This window comes from Neopelma chrysocephalum, unplaced genomic scaffold (genome assembly GCF_003984885.1).
Source record: "Neopelma chrysocephalum unplaced genomic scaffold, ASM398488v2 Primary Assembly neopelma1_70, whole genome shotgun sequence".
Classification (NCBI taxonomy): Eukaryota; Metazoa; Chordata; class Aves; order Passeriformes; family Pipridae; genus Neopelma; species Neopelma chrysocephalum.
Window position 1 is genome coordinate 4,304,574 of NW_020897730.1, and position 21,672 is coordinate 4,326,245.

Below are 21,672 nucleotides of genomic sequence, written 5' to 3' on the forward strand. Positions count from 1 at the left end.
ATGTAAGAAAACAGATACCACTAATACAGTGTATTCAAGTACTTGCAGAGTCCCTGTAAAATATGCTCAACCTTTCAAATATACATGTGCTTTAGTAACCACTAGGAACAGAATTAGGTGCTATTAAAAAAATGCAAAATGCTCTTTTATATGTTGACCTGAAAATAAAAGACTAACAATACATTTTGAAAAGCTCTATATTCCATAAAAGATCTTATTTTACATCAAACAATACAGTGAGGAGTGAAGTTGTCTGGATCTGAAGGCTCAAATACAGGTATTTGTATCTGTATGTATATATTTAAATTATCCTGTTACCTAAAATAGTTCCCTGACACCTTTTTTTTTAATTACAGCAAAAATATTAATGAAATAACACCTTTCTCTTATCAAAATATTTATAAGCCACTGTGTTCAGAAATGGTAATTAGGCCACTGCTACTACTGAGACACCACCTGATGTCTGAGCAAGAAACAAACACAGGCTTTTCAGCACATCAGCAAAAAAATGTCAAGACTAATGGATTTTAAGATTGTATTTAAAGTATTTGGAAAACTGCAAAAACACCAGATGACAGACAAAACCAAAGGATATAGCACAACAAAGTTAGAAGAAAACTTTAACCCTTACATAGCATATTTTAAAATTAATTCTATTGTGAACTAGAACTGTGTTCTGTGAATACAGAAGACCGAGACCCTCCATCCTGTCACTCTGTGGAGGGGTTGCTTTTGTTACTGCAGTTCACAAAGCACTTTGGACGAAGACAAGAAAACCACTGTAACTGCAAGAGATGTAACTAAACCTGTATTAATGTAATACAGACAAAGCTTTAACAAGCTTAAACATTTTCATCCACACGTTAAATAAAAGTGCTTATGATGCCTAAAGCTCTTGCTGTGTTTAGGCACTGCAGCACATCCCTCTGAACCCACAGTGCCCCACAACAGACGTGCTTTGGGCACTCGCTCAAAGGTTGCTCAGCACGACACAATCAGAAAGTTGATGAATCACAGACACTCTGCCCGAAATGAAGGTGCCCACACTAACTGTTCTCACTTTTTTACATATTTCTCCCCCACTATGAACATCAAGCAGCTCTTGGATGAGAAACTGAGAAGGTTTTACACTCAGCTCATCAGCCTGGACTTCCAGTGCCGATGCTGAGCACGTGCCCAGCTTTGCTTCCTGCTCTTCCTTTGGCACCTGATCCACACCAAGATTTACATGAGGAACTGCTTGTATAGTAGCCAGCACAACCATTTTGGAAATTAGACTGTAAAATTGTTTATACCGACAGACAAGACCATCTTAATGAGTTTTAAAAAAAAAAACACATATTTTCAGATTGTTACTCAAATTTGCACCCTTTGTCTTGGATATAAACAATACAGGAAAATAGAAACTACTGAGCAGAAGTCTTCTCAAGTCAAAAGATACAATTAACCAGGGGAATCCCTCAAGGAACAAAAGAGTTTGTCATACTCTTTTAGTTCCATTCCAATTTCAAGTTCTGAAATCAAATTACCAGCGTGTTCAACACAGTCATTTTAGAATTGCAACTGCCCAATTTGAAAAGGCAGAAAGAAAAATATCCCTTTATGTGAGACTATTACCCATACCTTGTTAAATATTGGAGACTTTGCACCGAAAATTCTGCACACAGTTCTTCTGGTTCTTAAGAAAAACTCTGGCTTATATCTTTAATTCTGTTACCTGCTTTAATTTTTGTAATTAACAGATTGCACACAACCATCTCAATTCTGAAATTCCTGAAACTCTGATACAGCAGATACACATCATCTGTAAAGATCTCATGTCTTTTTAATTTTGAAAGATCTGATCATCTTCTTGTAAAAAGCAAGGAAGCCAGACACTATTACACATCCAGTTCCTTTAAGCAATTCAGAGGGACGTGCTTGAGGAGCAATTTCCTTGTCAAACAGTGCAAGTCCGGCCCATGCAGAGAGATTGGTTTCAGGAAAGGATGCCCAGGATGACAATTTCAAGTGGGCCTCTGCTTCTCTCCTCCCTCAGGAAATTAAACAGGAGGAGAGAGGGCATGTCTTAGCTTGTGCTATTAAACTCACACTTGTAACCATGGACAGGTGACTCTATTAACATGCAAGAAGATGATTAAATAATGAGATGTTAGACAGACCCTTACACCACAGGGTGCACTGGCTTGGGCTCCCACCATCCAGGACACTCCCAGGAGATGGCACCAGAACCACCCTGGCCACGTGGGAATGGGGACAAACTTCAGCCAGCAAAGTACTCTGCCTTGTAAGCAGAACTGGGCTTATTTTCAAACAGATGGGCTCTAGAGAAGCTGCTGCACTGAATATTACAGAGTTGTTTATTGTCTGGCTGCTTTGAAACCCCAGGATCGTTTGCCAGCATCTAGCACTTTCTGTCACAACGGGTTTCATCAAAAGGAAGGCAAAGTGAAAGCCACTGGAATACATATACACTTTGTTCTGTGCTAAAACCAGTCCTAAATTCAGAACTTAACTTGTTATTGTGACCAGGCCAAGTGCAGAACCAACACCATACCCCTGAGGCTGAAGAGTAAACACAGCTGTCTTCTGTACAAGAACCCTCTACATTGCATATCTTGTTACCAGGTAAGATTTGTCTATTGTTTTTCTTATTTTAAGCATCTGCAATACAACGCTGTCACCCTTTAACATGCAAAGCACACTCCAAGGCTTTTCACTCTAAAAGTGATCAGCTCAATGTCCCCTTCCTCAGATATTTTTCACATATTCTCAGCACTTCAAAGACTAAAATACAGTCCCCAGATGCATGATCTAGGAGAGCAGGCAGGAAGAGGTGAAAAAGCACTCACACTGTTAGTGACAACAATTCATCACTTAGAGTATCTCAGAAATAGCTCCAAATGTGATGGAAAATATCAGCTTTTCCAGTAACAGTCAATACTAGGAAAAAAAAAGAAAAAACCAACCCCAAACAACTCCTGTTTCCCAAAGAAAGCACAGAGGGCAAAGGACATACCCAACTTCATTGGAATTAGTAGTTTTACTACATCAGTAACAGACAATTCAGACCTGCTCTGCTGAATAAGACATGTGACCCTCCATCCAGCCTCACTGCACAGGCCAGCAGAGCAGTGCACAAAGCAGCACAGATTTCACAGGAACACCAGAGCCATGGATCTGGCTGTGGCACAGCACAGCAGCAGTGATGCAGCCAGCTGGCAGTGCAAATGAGCCAGTCATTTAGTTGTCACCTATACAGTGCCCCCTAATCATGAAGATCAGACACAAGGACAACTTGAAACGTGCCATCCTGGCAGTGTAATAGCAACACCTATAGAATGTGTGTGAAGTGTATATTTTTTACTCCATTGCAGGAAATTCAACATAAGGAAGATAAATCAGCTGGTCATCTTACAGGGTGAGCCAAACAGACAAAATCTCCACATGGGGTTTCAGTTCTGCTTGTAGTTCAAGCTGCAGAAGTGTTACATCAAAAATGCTCACTTGATTCTTTTTCCTCTTCTCTGAAGTTATGACCTTAGTTTTACATTAGATAATAGGATTTGCAAGAGAGTTTCTATAAGATTTAGGAACAATTTATCAAGCTACCAAACCAGAAATATGCAAGTAGGTCTTTGATAAATACTGATGCTGCTGGAAAAAAGAAAGTGAGTGTAGCAAATCAGTAGCAGTGTTACTACAAAGCAGCATGTCTGCATTTCTTTCTCACGCTAGCTTTAGCTGTGTTAAAGAAGAATCCAGAATATTTCAGTGGAATAGCTTGCAATTATCAGTATCACTATTTGCCCTGGAATTAGTGAATGTGGTACCCATACAAAACCCAAACTATACAAACACTCACATACCCATACAGAAAACAGACACTGCTCATTTCCAAAAAACTCTTACTTTTGTAGCAGCTTTGCTATAGAAGGTAATCACAGACAAGCAATAATCTCTTTTGAACACAGCAAGTACCACACAGCAAACCAAAACATAGAGAGCTCTCATCTGGATGAAAAGGCAGGTCTGTGGCAAGAGAAAAGTCCTGACAGGTGCCTCATAAATAACCATTTCATGCCCAAGTGTACACAAAGATAATCTGGCTTTGATTTTCCCAGCCTTTGAAAGGTGTGAAATAAGAAAATCTGCCCTTAGCAGAGCCAAGGTTCGGGTATTGCTTTGGTTCATTGCAAACTCATTGTGGGATCTCCCCTTTTTCTTCAAACATGTTTCCTGCAGCCAACAAATTGCTCTCTCAAAGACCACTATCCTGGGTCCTCCCAAATGCAGGTCCATCAGGACTATCTCATGTAGACATCACCGTTTTATACAGTGTCATTGCTTCACTGCATCTTCCCTATTACCATGTCATCCATGACAGATCACACCTCCAGCTCAGTACCTGTGTTGCTGTCAAAGAATAAGAGCAATAATTCAGTGGCCAAAGAGCTCACAGACCTGATAAGCTCTTTCAATAATTTTTCTAGGAACTGTTTTGAATTTAAAGACAGCTTACACAGTCACCAAAACTAGGATATTTGTTCAGCCCCTTCAAACCTTCCTTCCAGGAAATACAGACACTGCAGAGCACCTGTTTCTCTACCCTCAGGTAACCCTCCCGTGGCTCACAAAAAGAAGGGTGATTTTCCTCCTGAAACGGAGAATGGAAATATGAAAAAATGTACAGGAAAATGAGCTGTTGATGTCCTTTGGGGGGCTCAGAATGACATCCTTCAAGAAAGAGATCAAGATTGTTAAAACAGGTGCGAAAGATCTACAGTTTATTTACTGATACTACTAAGCAATAATGGTTTGAAAATATTTGGTCAAACATCATAACTTTGAACACTTGCTCTGCTTTCATTTATACCAGTTTTATATAAAGTATTTCTTCCATAAATAGCATAGCCCTGCTAACTATGGTATAACAACTGTATAAAATTGAAGTTCACAAACTGCTCTTGGCCATGTTACAGATCACATCCAACGTGCTACATTGTCATACCTGTGGTATATACCTGATCTACCTTGCCTTTTTATGCAAAAATACCAGTGTTTAAAGTGTTCTATTTAAGAAAATGCAAGTTCTCTCAGTTTATAAACATCCAAACATATAATTTTAATGCATAATCAACCAGATATTTTTGGATGCATTTGGAATTGGAAGCAGCAAACTGGAGGACAGGGAGAAGCTCGAGTCAAAAGCCCAGTCTTGCTGTAGTTCTTTCACATCTTCCAGCCAATTAGTAGTCAAGTCTTTAGGTCAGTTTAACAACTACCTTCTGATTTACTGTATTGTACAGGGAATACTAGGGAAAGGTGATGCATGTATTTTTTATCCTCTCATGCTTCAGAAAGACTAGGAGCCTTCCACAAAGAGTTGAGACAAACAAAACACAGCAGCCTTTTCACTGTTTTGTGTTGCACTAGAAGCCAGACAGGAACTACAACTGAATAAATAATATAAAATGGCAAAACTGTTTTTATTCTTTCATGTCCTTCCCTCTGCAAAACACAGACATGCTATACAGTCTGAGAGATTTGGCTTTTAGCACTTATCACTGTCCAATTTTTTCCTCCTCAGCTCCAAACAGACCACATTTATTAGCCTACACTATTGTTTCCAACACTGCCCTTTGAGTTTCTGTCAATGTATTAAAGAATTCTGTCATGCTATGAAGCAAACTATTCTTCCTGGTGCTGGTGCCAATGTGCCTCATCTACAGACTTGAACATAAACTGATGAAGAAGAGAAATAGAAGTAACTCTTGTTTCTGTGCTGTGGAACAGCTGACAAATGAAAAATCAAATTAGCAGGAAATTAGTTGAGGGTAATGAATTTCTGAGGAAAGAAACATACAATGAATGAATCCAGATACAACTGGAGTGTCAGAGGAGCAAGCGAGAACAAATCTCAAACAGTCTCCCTCTCTCATTTTTAAAAGAGATGACAGAATTGAGAAACACACAAAAATCACTCCCTCCCAAATGTCTGATAACTTGTTTTGGTTAGAAGACATGGCTAAGACTTAATCTTTAATCCCTTCCTAATTGAGGATTTTTATATTTATTTTAATGATGCCTCCAAGTCTCATCTTTACTGTATCTGTATCACCAAAACAACAAACTCTTGTTAAAGTTATGTAAATTGTTAAAACCACATTTGTAACATTTTTAGAGACCTTCAGTCACCACCTCAGCATAAGCCAAAAGCTTACTGCACCCTCAGATCACCCATTTGCTACAAATAATCAATGCTACAAAGTAGAAGCAGGAGGATATGGACCCTGCTGGACTGGATGCCCTTCAGTAAAGAATAAGGGGATTAGTTTTACAGCTACCTTCCAGCTAGTGCTCTTTAGCTGGATACTGAAAATACCACAGGAGAGATGGCATAAAATAATCTCACTGCATTTTCTAACCATCTGATAATCTTCTGATGTTAACTAACCTAACCAAGGCTAAACTCATTGTTAAATAGTTGATACACAAAATCAAATATATCTTTCATTGCCAAGTATTGAAAGGGATTTACTAACCAACTCAAAAAACCTCCATATAAACATGCCACTTAACCAGTCTCTAGGCTAAGACAGAGACATCTATTCCTCTTCAGAGTAGTAAGAAAGCCAGGAATAACTTCAGTTAAAAGAAGAATTTCAGGTTGGCTGTATATTTATCATCACGTAGTAGAATTATTTTGTTCAGTTGCACGTAGCAAGGTATCCTTTTCATTAGTAAATGACTAATTTATTCAGTCAGAGATCAGAAAAAGACCTCAGAACATCACTTTTAATATGGTCCCAATGAACAAAATGTAAACTATATATAGTCTATAGAATTAATTCAATGATAAACCACAGTTAAAATAGTAAATCACGGATAAATCTAAAATTAGGAATATTCACTGACCTTAGTTTACCAGTAAAAACATTCCCAGACTAAGTTTGTTAACAGTTGCAAGTATCTTAATATATAAAAAACCACTTTGTTTTCCCTTTGGTGCATTTCTGCTTGCCTAACAAAGACCCACAACAACAAAGACACTCTGAACTATATCCATTTCCCAATGCCAAGACTAAGAAAAACCCAGATGGATGGATGGAGACACCAGTGCAGGCTGGAGCCACTCCACAGCAACTACCACTTTCTCCAAAGGGTAAGGAAGTGCTTTGATGGAGCCCACACGCAGCTTCTTCTGATTATGCCACAGCTGCTGAGCAGATCTGCCTGTTCCCCAGCAAGGTGACCCTGCCAAACCCTCTGTGAAAAGAACAACTTTTGTTCCTTTAAGACAAAGTTCAAGTTACTGAAGGAAAAAAAAATAATGTTTCCAGACACCACTGAAGTCAGAGAGAAGACTCCCATTTGTATCACTGAGTCTTGGATCATAACACCAAGAGGCCTCTATCTCTATATGCAAACCTTGATTTTATAACAGATGTAGTGTGAATGTAAGCAAAACATCTCTAGATACAGTCAAAGATTTAACTATTCCTATTGTTTTCCTCCTACTTTAATTGTCTTCAGCAGCTGAAACGTTTGCAAGAAGGAAACCATCCAAAAGCAAACTGCATTGGCAGGGCCTGAGGATGTATTTGCATACTGAGGAAGTCACAGGAAAAAATACTCAGCCCTGTTTATACATTTTAGCATGAAAATTTGAATACATTCTCATCTCAAGATCTTTTGTAGCAATAATCAGAACCTATATCGCCAACTATGTCACTGTCAGCTTGTTGCCTGAAGATCAAAGGAAGTTAAACCCTTTGGGCAGCATTTCCAAAAGTACCCACCTTACAGAACTGTTCTCAATGCCAGAGTATTTCCCAGGTGCTAATTGCTCATGACTCTGGTTTAAAAGATGCACTCATGGGGAAAAGCTTAGTGGTACATCTCACCTGTCTGGTGAACTTTTATCACCACTATCAAGAGAATCAGGAGGTTTCTGGTTATAATTTTCAGCAAACCTGGTTTATCCTGCACCAACCAATGTATTTATGAAGACACAGATAGAAGAAAATTCATTAAATATTTGTAAGAGAATTCTGGCCACGCTTCTTGTTGCAAGCTGTCTGCTACTCACACTGTTACCAAAGCTTTGTATGGAAATGATAAAAATGTGCTGATTGATTTTCCTGGAAATTTGCCTTAAGGAAGTGCTGGTGATCAGGATCACAGAGCACAGTTGCAGTTTTAGAAAGATATTTGGAACATGAGCTCTACTTAATGAAGAAAGTTTTTTTCCAAGAAGTCTGTTGGATACCTGAGACCATACATAACCTGAATTAAAAAAAAAAGAAAAAGAAAAAAAAACCAACGAACAAACAAACAAAAAACCCCACAAAAACCAACCAAACAAAACCAACAACAACAACAAAACCACAAAAAAGCCCCTAAACGAAACAAAACAAAAAAAACCGAAAAGCAAAACTCAACACAAAAGTTGCATCTGATTCTTGAAGTCCAAGTCCTAGCACATGGCTTTATGAAATGTATTTTAATCTGATATCACACACTGCACATTTGAGCTTATTATCTATTTGAAGGTATTTCTACAGCAAACCAGCATAATCAAATGCAAAGACTGGCACTTCTACATTTGCAGAAGGGAAACATAACACTGACTGGGGAAAAAAGAAAAAGAAAGGTTATACAGTATTTCTCTAGTCTAATCACACAAGTTTAATTCTTATTACATAATCCATGGATTTGGCAAATTTCACAAGCCACCAACAAAAAGGTCTGTCTCAGTAGAAGCAAACAGAAATAGGAACCCTTACAAACTCAGAGAACAGGTAAAGCCAGATGCCAAGATATTTCCTAACTGCATCAAACATACCTATAACCAGTCCATACTTGGCCACCTAAAAACTTTCGAGTGGATAGGGTTTTTTGTTTAGTTTTAAATTAAAACTAAAGAAATGCTTATCTAGACTGTTTCATTATAAAATGTAAGAGGAATATCTATATCTGATACTTTCTCTTTAATTACAAACTATAAAGATAATCACCTACATGTTTAAAAACTTAGTCTTACGAAAAAGAGGGAAATTCCTTTGTGGAGAAACATGAGCTTGCAAGGGATTCTTAACATTACTGAGACTGAAAGTCAGACACTTAAAAGTTCAGCTCACAAAAAATCCCAAACACCCACCACAACAAAAATCCAAATCCACATCCCACACTAATCAAGATATTTCTTGTGAGCAGAATAGCAAGCAAACAATAGATCAGAGATATAGTTATACTGGGGTTACATTAATGGTGGCTGCCAATACCAGTATTAAAAATGGTATCCATTAAAAAGGACATGACTTTTTAAAGCCAAAATTATTTTCTTAAGTAAAGGATGAATTTGCAACAAACACAGACTTATGGGAATAAGAATAAAAATTTCAAGAAAACCCAACCAGCCAAAACAACAAACTTTGGAGAGAAAAACAATTAATGTTGTGTAAATGGATACTTGTTTGAAGCAACAACATATTCAAAAACTGGCAATGGAAAAAAATATATGTAGAAGTTCCCTTCAGCAAATGGACCTAAATCACTATGATAGTTTGACAGTCTTGAAAGTGATGCCTACACATATGTCAAACAAGCCTAAATTTCTCTTCTTGCATTAGACATTAATTATTATTATTAAAGAGATTTTCAGGATCTGCAGTTCAGGAATGCCTGAATGTACAATAAATAGAAATGCTGTATCTTTATGGTGGGTTTAGATAACCCATGTATAGGATTACAGAACAGTAACTACTGAGCTTAAACTCAATGCATGTCGTAGTAGGAATTAGTTTTCAGTTGTGGACAACAACTGATACCAGGAAATACTGTATTACGTCACTGACTCTAATTAGCTTAGCAGGATACTATCACAGCAGTTTATAAATCAGTTTATAAACATTGGATCAACATTCTAAATCCATAATGCTACAGTTTGTGGCCTAAAAGACAATAAATGTACTTGTCCAACTAAGCATGAAAAATATTAATAATCAATCAAAGTTACTGCAGTACTTTGTTGTCCAAGTTATAGAGCAACTATGAAGGTTTAACTGTCATAGTTGGGGAAAAAAAATAATATGAAACGAGAGCCCTAAATTGATTGTGGTACCTGCTTTTACAACCATTTAGCTCTCTATTTCAAATTATTTTATGTAATTTTTTGTCATGTTAAGTACCTGTTTCATCATCTATGTAATTACAAGAGCCTCTGAATGTTCACGCTTTAGGGGAAACGTATCATGTTCAAAGGATAATGCTCATTCAAGCTAATTATTTTTCAAACTGACAGGGAAGAATATCCTAATTCCCATTAGCACAGTAAATTCCATCTCATCCTTTGTGTCCCTAAAACAGGTCTGATCGACGACATGCTCTATATTCCTTCCTTTGTGCAATCAGACAGCTGCCCATAGGCAAGTTTAACCTTTATGGAGCTTGTCTAAGGAAATATTTTAAAGAGTTCAACTCTAAAGTCTTGCTTGTCCAAGCTAAAGTGCTCCAGTAGGTAGGAGAGAGAGGTGCAAAATAAAGCACTCCTGTGAAACTACTGAAAACAAGATCTCTGTATATTTGATCACACCAAATTATATTGGAAGCAATATACAGTGATATACTTACTGTACTTACTGAGTGTAGTGTTTTAGATTAAGGCTCCAAATGAAAGTTGCAAATGTCTCACCCTGATACATGAAAGACTTTAGAATGCATAGTGTCTACTTATTTATATTATCATAATTTTATCATTGTTATTAGTTTTCTGTTTCCTTGATAGTTTAAAAATAGACCACAAACATGGCTCATTCTTGCAAGTCACATTTCAAAATGCTTCATATTAAAAGCTTTGAAGGATTTCTTTCTCAAACTTTATGGTAAAAATTACAAAAAATGTGTTAAGAAGACAGTAAAATAAACAGTATCCCTTATAATAAAGTCCATTTTAGACCCATTCCCTTCCAAAATTACATAAGGCAACATATTACTTGGTTAATTTCTAAAAATTCCTAAGATAGCACAAAGAGTAATTCATTCACTATCTTCTGTTGACAGACCAGATGGACTAAGTGCTATTTTATTGACTTATTTGAAAGCTAAGATTTCACTATCTTAGATTTGATTGAAATGGGACTGCTCAGACTGCGTTAATTTGTAAAACAAATACACTAAGGCAATAAACTTGCTGTAGAAAATGTTAGGGGATTTTTAAGTTTCTAGCTTTACAATGCTGAGGGACACTTAGGCAGAACAAAGGTGAACAAAAAAAAGGAAGATAACTAGAAAAAAAATCCCTTAAAAACTCCCTGATTTCCCTAAAAGTCCTCACTTCTTCCTCCCAAGTCACTCTCACAATAGATACAAACCCAATAAAGCAAAGAGCTGTATTTACTTTAAGCAATATGTTAATGAATTTGTCAGACTGAAAAAGTCTTTTTCTATTACAATTTTGCCTCATCTGCTGACTTTTTAAAACCATCTTCCAGATAACACAACATGTTCTTCATAATAAAAAATAGGATCACAGAAGGTGTGAAAGTAAAAGTGATGATGATTTGTCAAGATATTGGTTTTCATATTTTGCCTGGTATTTCTCTGACAGCCATAACAGTGGTGTAAATTAATTTTCTGTGTGGAGATTTATGAATGGTGCTCTGCATTTGAAGGGTTGCAGGTACAAGTAGAGGCTTCTATATTTCTTTCCTAATGAATGGTTCCTTGCACCCAGGAAGATGAAATACCAAGATTATGAAAAAGAAAAATTATGTTTGTGACATATTCAGCCATATTATTATTTTTCTTAAGATTAAATGTTACAACTTCACCAGATTTAAAAGAAATCTTTCAGATTTCTTAAGTTAAGGAGCATATAAAGCCTGTGGCTTCCTACAAGAATCCATACTGACATACAACACATTCAAGACAAAGCAATGCTTGATATGAAAAACTATATCAACACCAGACAACACATACTATATTCATTTCTGACCTTTACTTTAGCATTCAATATGAAAATACTGCATAACCATGAAGAAAATTTTACATGGTGATGCTCTAATCGTGTGCTGTCAGTCACGTTAAACAGATTTTCCCTCAAGCCTTGAAGTTTTTAGAAACTGAGTAACAGATTCTACAAGGTATTATTTCCCTCTTCATTACACTTGCATCATAAAAAGATAAAATATATCCCACTGAATGCATTTCATACATTTTATACTAATACATTTCAGCTAAAAACAAACATCATTTTTATTACTAAATATTTTTTCCCAGGTTTTTCAGCCATATAGAATATAAGCTTCCTTTAAGGTAGAAAAGGATAGTGTGAAGAGTTAAAAATCAGTAGGTTGCCTGTCAATTACATTTGTACAAAAAGCAAAAAGCCACACATAGAGAAAGTTTAAATATTGGCAACATCAATTTTTCTATTATACAATTCTCTAAAAAGTAGTATGAAGTGGTAAGAATTTTTGGCACAGCAACTTAGTTTACTCAAGGGGTTTTTGTCAGAAAGGCATTTCTTTCACTACATTCGTAGTAAGGTAATCAAACAATAAGCAATTATGAATAAGTGTAATTACACTAAGAGAATGACACTGCATCCTCACATGACATTCTCTGAAAATTCTACCAGGAAGTTTTCATCTGTTTCCAAAGATATGATCAAAAAATACTGAAAATAAATAACGAGGAATACATCTTGTTTTCCCTCCTGATTCCCCTCTTAGTATGAATCATAACTTAAGATATAAAATGCAATAAAATTCCTACCTCTTTCATTAAGACTGTTTAGCACTGCCCTTTCAAGCTGTTCTTCTTCAGTGAGCCCACCAGTATAATCATAGTAGTTCCTTGGAGTTCTGTACTGATAACCTGGATAATAGCCATAATAGTCTGTAAAATGAAAACAAAAAATCAAGAAAATAAATTGCTGCTACTCAGTAAGCAAGTTGAAATCAGATATTATCTTTACACTATCTATCTTCACTTCTCACTTTAATTTTGGAAAGAAAAAATATTAGGATTCAATTACTTGCATGCCATGAATTAATTTCTAATTTACAAAACCAGAGTATGGTAACAGGAGAGGGAAAAACAACAAAAAGATGGATCAAACTTCTCAATTTTGTACAATTGTTATAAGTAAGTGTCATAGAATTGTCATTATTAAGAAGTTTCACACAAGAGTAGAACAACAGTTTTCATCAGCTCCTTTTAACATTTAGTTGTCAATACTTGGACACCTTATTAACATCTCTAGAACAGCAACAACAAAACAGGCAGATTTCAGGCTTTTTCCCCACATCTCTCCCTTCCCCTCATCACAAGTATTTCTTGGACCTAGAGAAGACATGGGAAAAGATTTCCTGCAAATTTCTGCAGTCCCATATCCAGCTCATGTTGTGCTACTGCACAGCTAAACCTGGCCTGGAAAAACCACACCTTGGATCTCACGTGATGTCCTGTGAGTGATGCTGCTCTGCTGACAACCAGCTATTCCTGACCATTTGTAAAGTTTGCCAAAGCCAAGCACAAACCATCATCCACCCAAACACATGGGATTTAAGAGAAAAAAAAAATTACTTGGCTAGAGAATTGAGTTAGACTCTCTTCCTTTTAACAACACAATCTGATCTTGCCTGAGCACAGAAAACAAACTGAGAAAAACTGTGGAAAAAAGTCCCATTTTTCTATTCCATTTTTGCAACTTCAAAAGACAAAGGTTTTATGGCATTTTAATTTCCAGACAGCTGAACAAGGGATTTTGAAGAACTAAAGTACAGAAATGTTGCCAGTGTCTTCCAACTGAGGGAAAATTATACACATTTTCTTCAAAATTAGAAAAGTGGAAATCTGTTCATATGAAACAAGTAAAACATGCCATTTCCTTTTATCTTCAGATTATTACCATCAATGATAGTCTTGTGTTCTCTCACTAGTTATATCAATTCCATGTGTAATGTGTGAAGCCTCTGTGTTTAACAACAAGCACAGATGATGAAGTGAGGACAAACAAATAATCTCTTTTTAAAAATGATTGTGGTAAGGAAAAAAAATCCAGAACCTTAAACCAAATAAACCCAGCAACAGCCCATCTTAAAAGCTATACAGGAAAAGCAGGAAAAATTGAACAGAGTAACTGCACAATATGCTATAAAGGAGTATATATATTCCTCTGTATTGCACAAATATGCCTATATATTTTATTTACACATGTATGTATACACAGATGTAGATATATTTGTATAAACATTACACACACACATAGAAAAAGTGCAATTCTGTCCATTTCCAAATATTTTTTTTTGAAATTACAACTGACATTGGGAGAGTTTTCCTACACCTGCAGTGAAAACTGACTGCAGGACAGCATTCAGCTGTCTTGTCTATACACTTTGGATGTAATCTTCACAAAGATTCCCCTCATTTTCCTCTGCTTTATGTTCATCTGAATGAACATTTCCTCAGCTAGAAATTTATATTCTGGAGGCTTCAAAACTGCATGCATGAAGACTATAAAAATCCCAATACTAAAAGCAGGAAATTATCTGATGAAAGAAAAAGGATATTGTATTTTAAGTTTGTTCTATTACTATAAATTTTTCTCTGTTTGATGTTTCACACTGTCATCAAGTTGTAAGTGCTCAGAAAGCTGTAATCTTTTATTTTTACAACGAGAAACAGTTTGGTGACAGACGTGTTCAAGGTGTTCCTATTAATCAAAATAAATGTCCTAATACTTTATTCATGAACTGCATTTAGAGAAAATCTAATTCAGCTACTAAATACTAAATGTGTTAAAATTACACTGAAAGCCCTTTTTCTCCTAAAGCTGTTTCCTTGTACTGTTTCATAAAATCTGTTCATCTATTTTTCTATTTAAATGGGCATTTAAAGGCAGATCCTAATAAATCAGCAATGCCAGAAAGTGAAAAATTAATCAAGATATGCATCATTAGCCTATGACACTAGAACAAGTTTCCTTAATTCACAGATGGCCAAATTTATTACATATATCATACACCAAGCAAAAGGTTAAATCTTCCATTAAGACTTCTGCAAATAGGATGAAAGACAATTACAAAGTATATGAACAAGGAATGAACAAAACAAATATATCTATATTTTTAATTGCAGTTATAAGTTATTTTAGATAAATTAATTTGGTACAAAAAAAATTAAATAGCTACATCTAAAGCCAAGCTTGGAAGACAGAATAATTTAGGTTAACCCTCTCCATCTGCCTTTTGTCCACAACAACTCAAAGCACCAACAAGGCTATTTTGGGGCTGCCCAAAACATGCAAAAAACTCCCAGACTTCCCTGTTGTCAGCATACTAAAGCTTTTTCCTCAGGTGCTGTGCACTCCCCCATCGTGGTAGATATATTACATGAAATCTCTTACATCTTCCCTACTTAGGAAGAGCTGGAAAAAAAAACATAAAGGGCTCTTCAGAATCAGCTCCTCTTCCACAAGGGTGGTCTCTTACACCCACCCAAGCTCCAAGCAGCTGGTGTTCATACAGTGGCTGTAATAGATTATGGAGTTTAAATGTCAAGTACAAATTCTTATCTTCATTAGCTATTAAAGTACTTTTTCCAATATAAATCTTCAGAGTTCCCATCCACCCTGCTACACTGGGATACTGAAGGAAGATTTAGTGTCTATGGATGTGGAATACAGAGCAAAGCAGCACACCCAGGCCCTGGTGGGGGATGAACCTGCAGCTGGGTGAACTTTAACTGGGCTGAGACTGCCAGTCATGGAAACAGGCAGTTTGTGCTCACTGTATGTTCACATCTTAGCTCACTTCACTGTATTAACTATCTTTTATTTCTTTGCTGGCCTTTAGATCAAATGTTTTTCAACTTGAGAATTGGAATAATGAAAATCCTGGGTAAACATACTTCTAAGTTGGAACAGTCCTCGTTGCTGTTGGTAAGGAAAGCAGGTTGAGATAGTTTGTTTAGGAATTACAAAATAGACGCTTCAAAAATATTCGAGGGCCCAGCATCCTGCCTGTGGGAATTATGTAATGTAATAATAAAATTGGAGATAGATCATGGAAGACAAAATCCATCAGAGAGGATAAAAGCAGCTATAACCTTGGCTCAACGTAACCACATCTCAATGATAAAAGACTACACAAAATAAGAAACCCTGCATGACCAAACATCAGAGAATACTAAGAATGATAAAATGTATGAAGTAGTTTTCTTACAAGTAACCATATATACTCCAATTTTCCAACTAGAGAGAAAAGATGACCATTGTGAGTGTAGGAGATCATGAAATACATAAAGAATGAAGGTTTAGTTTCCCTTCACAGAGAAGAATTAATGTGCATCAAATTAAATTAGCAGTTAGCAGATTCAAACCAAACAAAAATGACAGATTCTACACCAGGAAATAAACTGTGAAATTCTCCTTCTCTGATGCTGTAGGTGTTAAAAGTGTTCAAGTCTATTCAAAGAGCTTTTGACAAATGGATGGAAGAAGAATCTACCATGGGCTATTAAAGACAAAATTCCCCCATAAAACTTTCTGCTGAGAACATCTTTAAGCCACAAGCCACTGCACACTGGCAGATATTTGAGAGAGTTATCTCTATGTATTTATCCTGTTCTTACAGCAGATGCCTAGGAAAGAGCATAAATCCCTGCAGGAGATAAGATACGCATCCCTTAGCTCAGATCCAACACAGCCCCTCTCACAGACAGCTCCAATTCTGCCCCTCACAGACAAGGCCCCCACCTATTATTTGTGTGCACTCCACATATAATGACTCAATGTTCTGCATGAGAAGTAAATCAAATGTGCTACACTCACAGTGTGCCAGTATTCCAACTATCCATCTATAAACTGTGAAGCCTAAATTTATCCTGGTGAGGGGGGGGACTTTTTGCACGTAAATTACTTCATTTACAAGAAGTGTTTGAAAGAAGAAGTTCCCTGTCAGAAGGGAAAAAAATATCCTAGAATGGAACAGATAAATTTGCCAGATGAGGGCAGATTTGCCAAGGTCCAAAGGGCTGCTATCAGTAGACAATTTTCCCACTGCTACGCCTTCTGCAAAAGGGATGATATTTCCCTGAGGTAGCATTTTAGGAAGTCATGACCTTAATTTGAGGCTTAAGCCTTTTGTACAAAATACATCCACACACTTCTCTAAATAGGAAAGGTGAGGCATGCCCAGAGAAGTAATACAAGTTTAGTAAGTATACATATGTGCAGAATATTTTGTATAAATAAATGTTCCATTTAACTAGTTCCTCTAAAAGTTTTCTATCATTAGCAAAAATTATTTTTAAAGCTGGAGTAAGTTTTTTTTTTCAGCGGATGAGAGTACTTACCTGAGTAGTAGTCCCTTGGCCTGCCAGGGTCAGTGAAGAAAGAAATGCCACCTAAATAAAAGAATAATGCATGTACTGTTGGAATAAAATAATCACATTGTCTTTCTTTATAGAATACAAAAATCAAATCTAAAATACTCTTTCTTTCAGAGTCTTTTTCATGATACAAACAAGATATCATGGGTATCTACAGATTTTTTTTTGCATCAGTGAGAGAATATACTATTGCAAGCTTGTATGTTGTTCCAGATTTTATAGCAGTGTGCCATGCTTAAGCAACATATCCATGTAGACTAGAAAAATGCAAACCAACCTGTAATGTTCTCTCCAGAACACATAATGAACAACTTCTACACTGAGAGTGTTCATTGGTCAAAATGTGTTAATGCAAAGAAAACAGGACTGGAGCAATACTGCACTATTTCTGCTCTGCTACAGAGGAGAAAAGAATAACGTGTATACTGTAACACTCCTTCCTGCAGGTCTCAGTCACACAGCAACCTCCACAGCAGCAGGGTCCCTCCAGCATGTTTCACTAATAATACCATGGGTTTTACCACAGAATACCAGAGTAATTCAGTTTGGAAGGGACCTCAGAAGGTCCCCAGTCCAACTCCAAACCAGAGCAGGGTTAGGGAGGAGATCAGACCAGGTTACTGTCAGGGCTTTGTCCTGGCAAGTCTTGAAAGCATCCAAGGATGGATAGTGCTGAAACCTCCCTGGGCAGCTGATCTGATGTGGATGTTCTAACACCCATCAGACAGTTCCCCCATCCCTCAGGAACCTTTAGCTAATGTAGTCCCTGAAGTCCCTTCGCTCCAGCGGCAGGAAACCTGATGCTTCACCCTCCTCTCCCTCCCTGTTGAGCATACCTGACTGACAGACTGTATCCCTAATCTGTGACAAAACCTCCTGTGAGGAGCACACATTTCAACAAATAGTTTCCCACTGTACAAACACCGTATCCATGCTCAATTTGATGGCACAGTCATGAATAAAGTACTCAACCTATCAAGTAATCAGACATAAAAAGCCAAATATTCTGACAACCAACCCCAGCACAGCTGTTGTGACAGGGCTTGACTTCCAATTAAAACATTGAAATTCATGGGAACGATCAGGTAAAAATTTGCAAGGCTGTATTTAAAACAATTGCTAGACTAAAGATGTCTAAAGATATAAAATAACTATAACTAAAATCTGAAAAGCTGTAATAACATATTGTTGGAAAGCTTGAGAATTCCAGTACAAATTTCTCAAGCATCCCACCACCTTTTTCAAACTGCTGAGACTTTCACTAGAATTGATACAGCAGCAGACAAAGCAGGAAACATTTTGTGTCCTGGCATATTTTTACAGCTTCACCACACTTCACTTGAAGTGACATTTTCATTGACATCTTTTTTAAAAGATTTTACTCTAAATAAATATTTTAAAAGAAGGGTAAAAGGTATTCCTCTAAATAAAAATATCTGAAAGTCACATTTACTGGTTCTTATCAACCATATATAAGAAAAAAAGTTAATCTATTTTCTTCTGCATTCACTTCAATAATAAGCATATCCTTATTTGTCTAAAAACATGCAAGAATGGCCTGAATCTCTATATGCAAGACTTACTGAATTCTAAAAATAAAAGTGTTTCTTTTGCAGATTTTGTAAATTCAACAAAATTACATACCTGCACAGGCTTTCATGATCTTTTTCAGAGGTCCCTTAGTGTACATCAATCCAACAAGAATCCCTGCTAGATGTCCAGCAAAAGAAGTCCTACAAAATAGGAAAATCTTGTGAGTAATGGAAAGGAAGACTCTTTTTTTGTAGAGATACTGAAGGAAGAGTGCAGAACTTATTGTAATCGAGGAAGACCCTGAGTGAGACCAAGCACAGAGAAATTACTTGCCTGCAAGGACTTAATGCCAAGTTTTCTTTCTTCACAACTACCCTAAAGTGGGTAGGATATACAGATATAGAAAAGTATCTAACAAATATCCTGAAAAAGCTGGAAACTAATTGGAAAGAACATTTTACTTGCTTGTTTAAAGGACAGAATACCCTTTCCCTAAAAACATTTAAAGACTTACCAAAGTAGTAAACTAATTTTAAACTTAAAAAAAGTAACACCACAGACTTACACTGAAATGTAAAGGTAGGACTTCCCAGAACCATTGACAGTTTCAAGTGAAAGCACACACACAAAGTCCTACTGGACTATCAATACAATCCTACAATTAGTCTGAGGTAAGCATGAATATATAGTGCCTTCAAAATAAAAAGGAGAATTGAAATGCTGAGAACCAAATTCTTTTCTATACATACCAAGAATTTCTTTAAAAGTATTGCTACCACTTGCATACAGAATGAAAAGGCTCTGGAGTCTTTTGAGGGATCAGCACAGAAACACATACTTCCAGTAAACAAGGAGATTGGCTCCAATTATTGCCATGACTATGGGGTACTCTATAAATTCATAAATCAATTTTCAGCATTCAAATTAAGAGTCAAACTCTTTGGAGTTTAACCAGGTTTAAAAACTATTTGCAAATTTTCCGCCTCTATTATGAAGTTAGAGAAGCCAATACACTAAACATTACAATTTCCTAATATGTGCAATTATAAATAACTCATTTATACTGGTTGTCCAAAAATTCAAGTAATATGAGCTTTCCTGCCTTTCTGAAGTAGAAATGAAACTTCTGTTTAATGTAAAAATAGACAAAAATTGCACTTTTTACATTCTGGTCAGAAATACAAAGGAGTTGCACAAATGGCATTTGCACTCAAGATGACACAACTTCCAGGCATCTCTGGTAAAAGGATACAGGGAAATGCACGTCACTAGAGGGAGGTAAAGATCAAATCTAAATGGACTCTTTTGCCACCTACTTTACCGCAAACTTGTATTCTGCTATGTAGAGCTGTGGTTCTCTCCCATAAGCAACCAACATTTTTTTGTAAGAGTAACATGTAAATGCTGATGTGAAAATTTATAGGTAAAAGGTAGTTAACAAAATAAAGTATCTACAAGGAACTAATTTTTCAAACACATTTTTCTGGGACAGATTTTCCAAATTTATGAGAAATGCATGCCTGACTTGGAAAATGTCTGCCCTCAGAAAAATTAAACACTTAAAAATCAGCTACTCTAGAAATCACCAACATGATATGGATTCACTTAGGACTTAAGACACCACATGACCAATTCTAGAAGAGGCACAGAGATTAAACATAAACTTTTAACTTTTCACATGTCTGTTCTTTCACCAAACAAATAATCCCAAGGACTGCTATGCAAAGCCTGCATCTCAATATCCTTACTTTATGGAAGGTGAAGATTAGAAGGATACTGCATACATTTTAAAATTTCCCCAAAACAAAATCATTAATGACAAAGAAAATCATTAGATGCCAGTAAACCCCTAAATCCTCTCCTACCAAACAAATCAAAGTTTTCAATAGTCTCAATATCACTTCAGGATCTTTCATTGGTTATGGATTCTCAGGTGATCCTAACAGATCAATCCAATACAGCAGGTCCAAATTTACTGCAGGGGTTTTTGACTGGACAGAATTCTGTCCCAGTTACTGACCTCTTATCTATTCAAAACTAAATTATGCAAAGGGACACTGCAAATCCTGTAACTTGCCCTGAGCATGTAAGAGCAATGCCGTGAGAGCTACGGTTGTTATGGTTCATTTCAAATCACTTGGCAGTTACTAATTAAACATGTTGTGTTCTAGGACATGAATTTCTGGAGATTACTACTTGTTTTCTATTATCATTTAAGTGCTGTGAAATTGTTCTATGTAGAGGACACTGTAGAGGTTTAGACAAGGCAGCAAGCTAAGCTTCCATAAATTATGAAATGGTTTTTGACCTTATTTCCGAACTTTTTATACTCTCTCTACCCCAAAGATATTTCTGCAATAATGCAACTGAAAAACAACAGCACCCAACCTCTGAAATCATGTTTTTCCTCTACCATAGACACTATGATATGCTTATGGTTTGACTTCATACATAATGCTCTTTTGTTATTCTTTTATAATAAAATAAACAGTAGTACTAAACATATCACAAATAAAAACTGGTTTTGTAATACAAAGTTTATATTTTTCAGAAGAATGTTTTTAATGCGCTCAAAACTTTGGGTTTATACTTGTAGCAATGCCATGCAGTGACCTCTCAGCTCACAAATAAAATTGCATTTGGAACAGAGCACTCTGCAGGTCTTTTGTCTTTTATCCTGGGCTTCCTTTTTTCAGTCAATTGGCAGCAAGGCATAAAGCAATAAAACCAGTGTTTAAC

General features: G+C 36.4%; 1 protein-coding gene across 1 annotated transcript in view; it reads right to left on the reverse strand.

Moving 5' to 3' along the window:
• Positions 1-21,672, reverse strand: part of RHBDD1 (rhomboid domain containing 1) — a 33,261-nt gene that overhangs the window by 1,542 nt on the left and 10,047 nt on the right. Inside the window, exons 4-6 of the mRNA XM_027686003.1 lie at positions 19,045-19,133; positions 17,365-17,415; positions 12,781-12,903 (exon numbers count right to left, since the gene is read on the reverse strand). Coding sequence (XP_027541804.1) covers positions 12,781-12,903; positions 17,365-17,415; positions 19,045-19,133 — 263 coding nt within the window. The remainder of the gene's footprint in view (positions 1-12,780; positions 12,904-17,364; positions 17,416-19,044; positions 19,134-21,672) is intronic.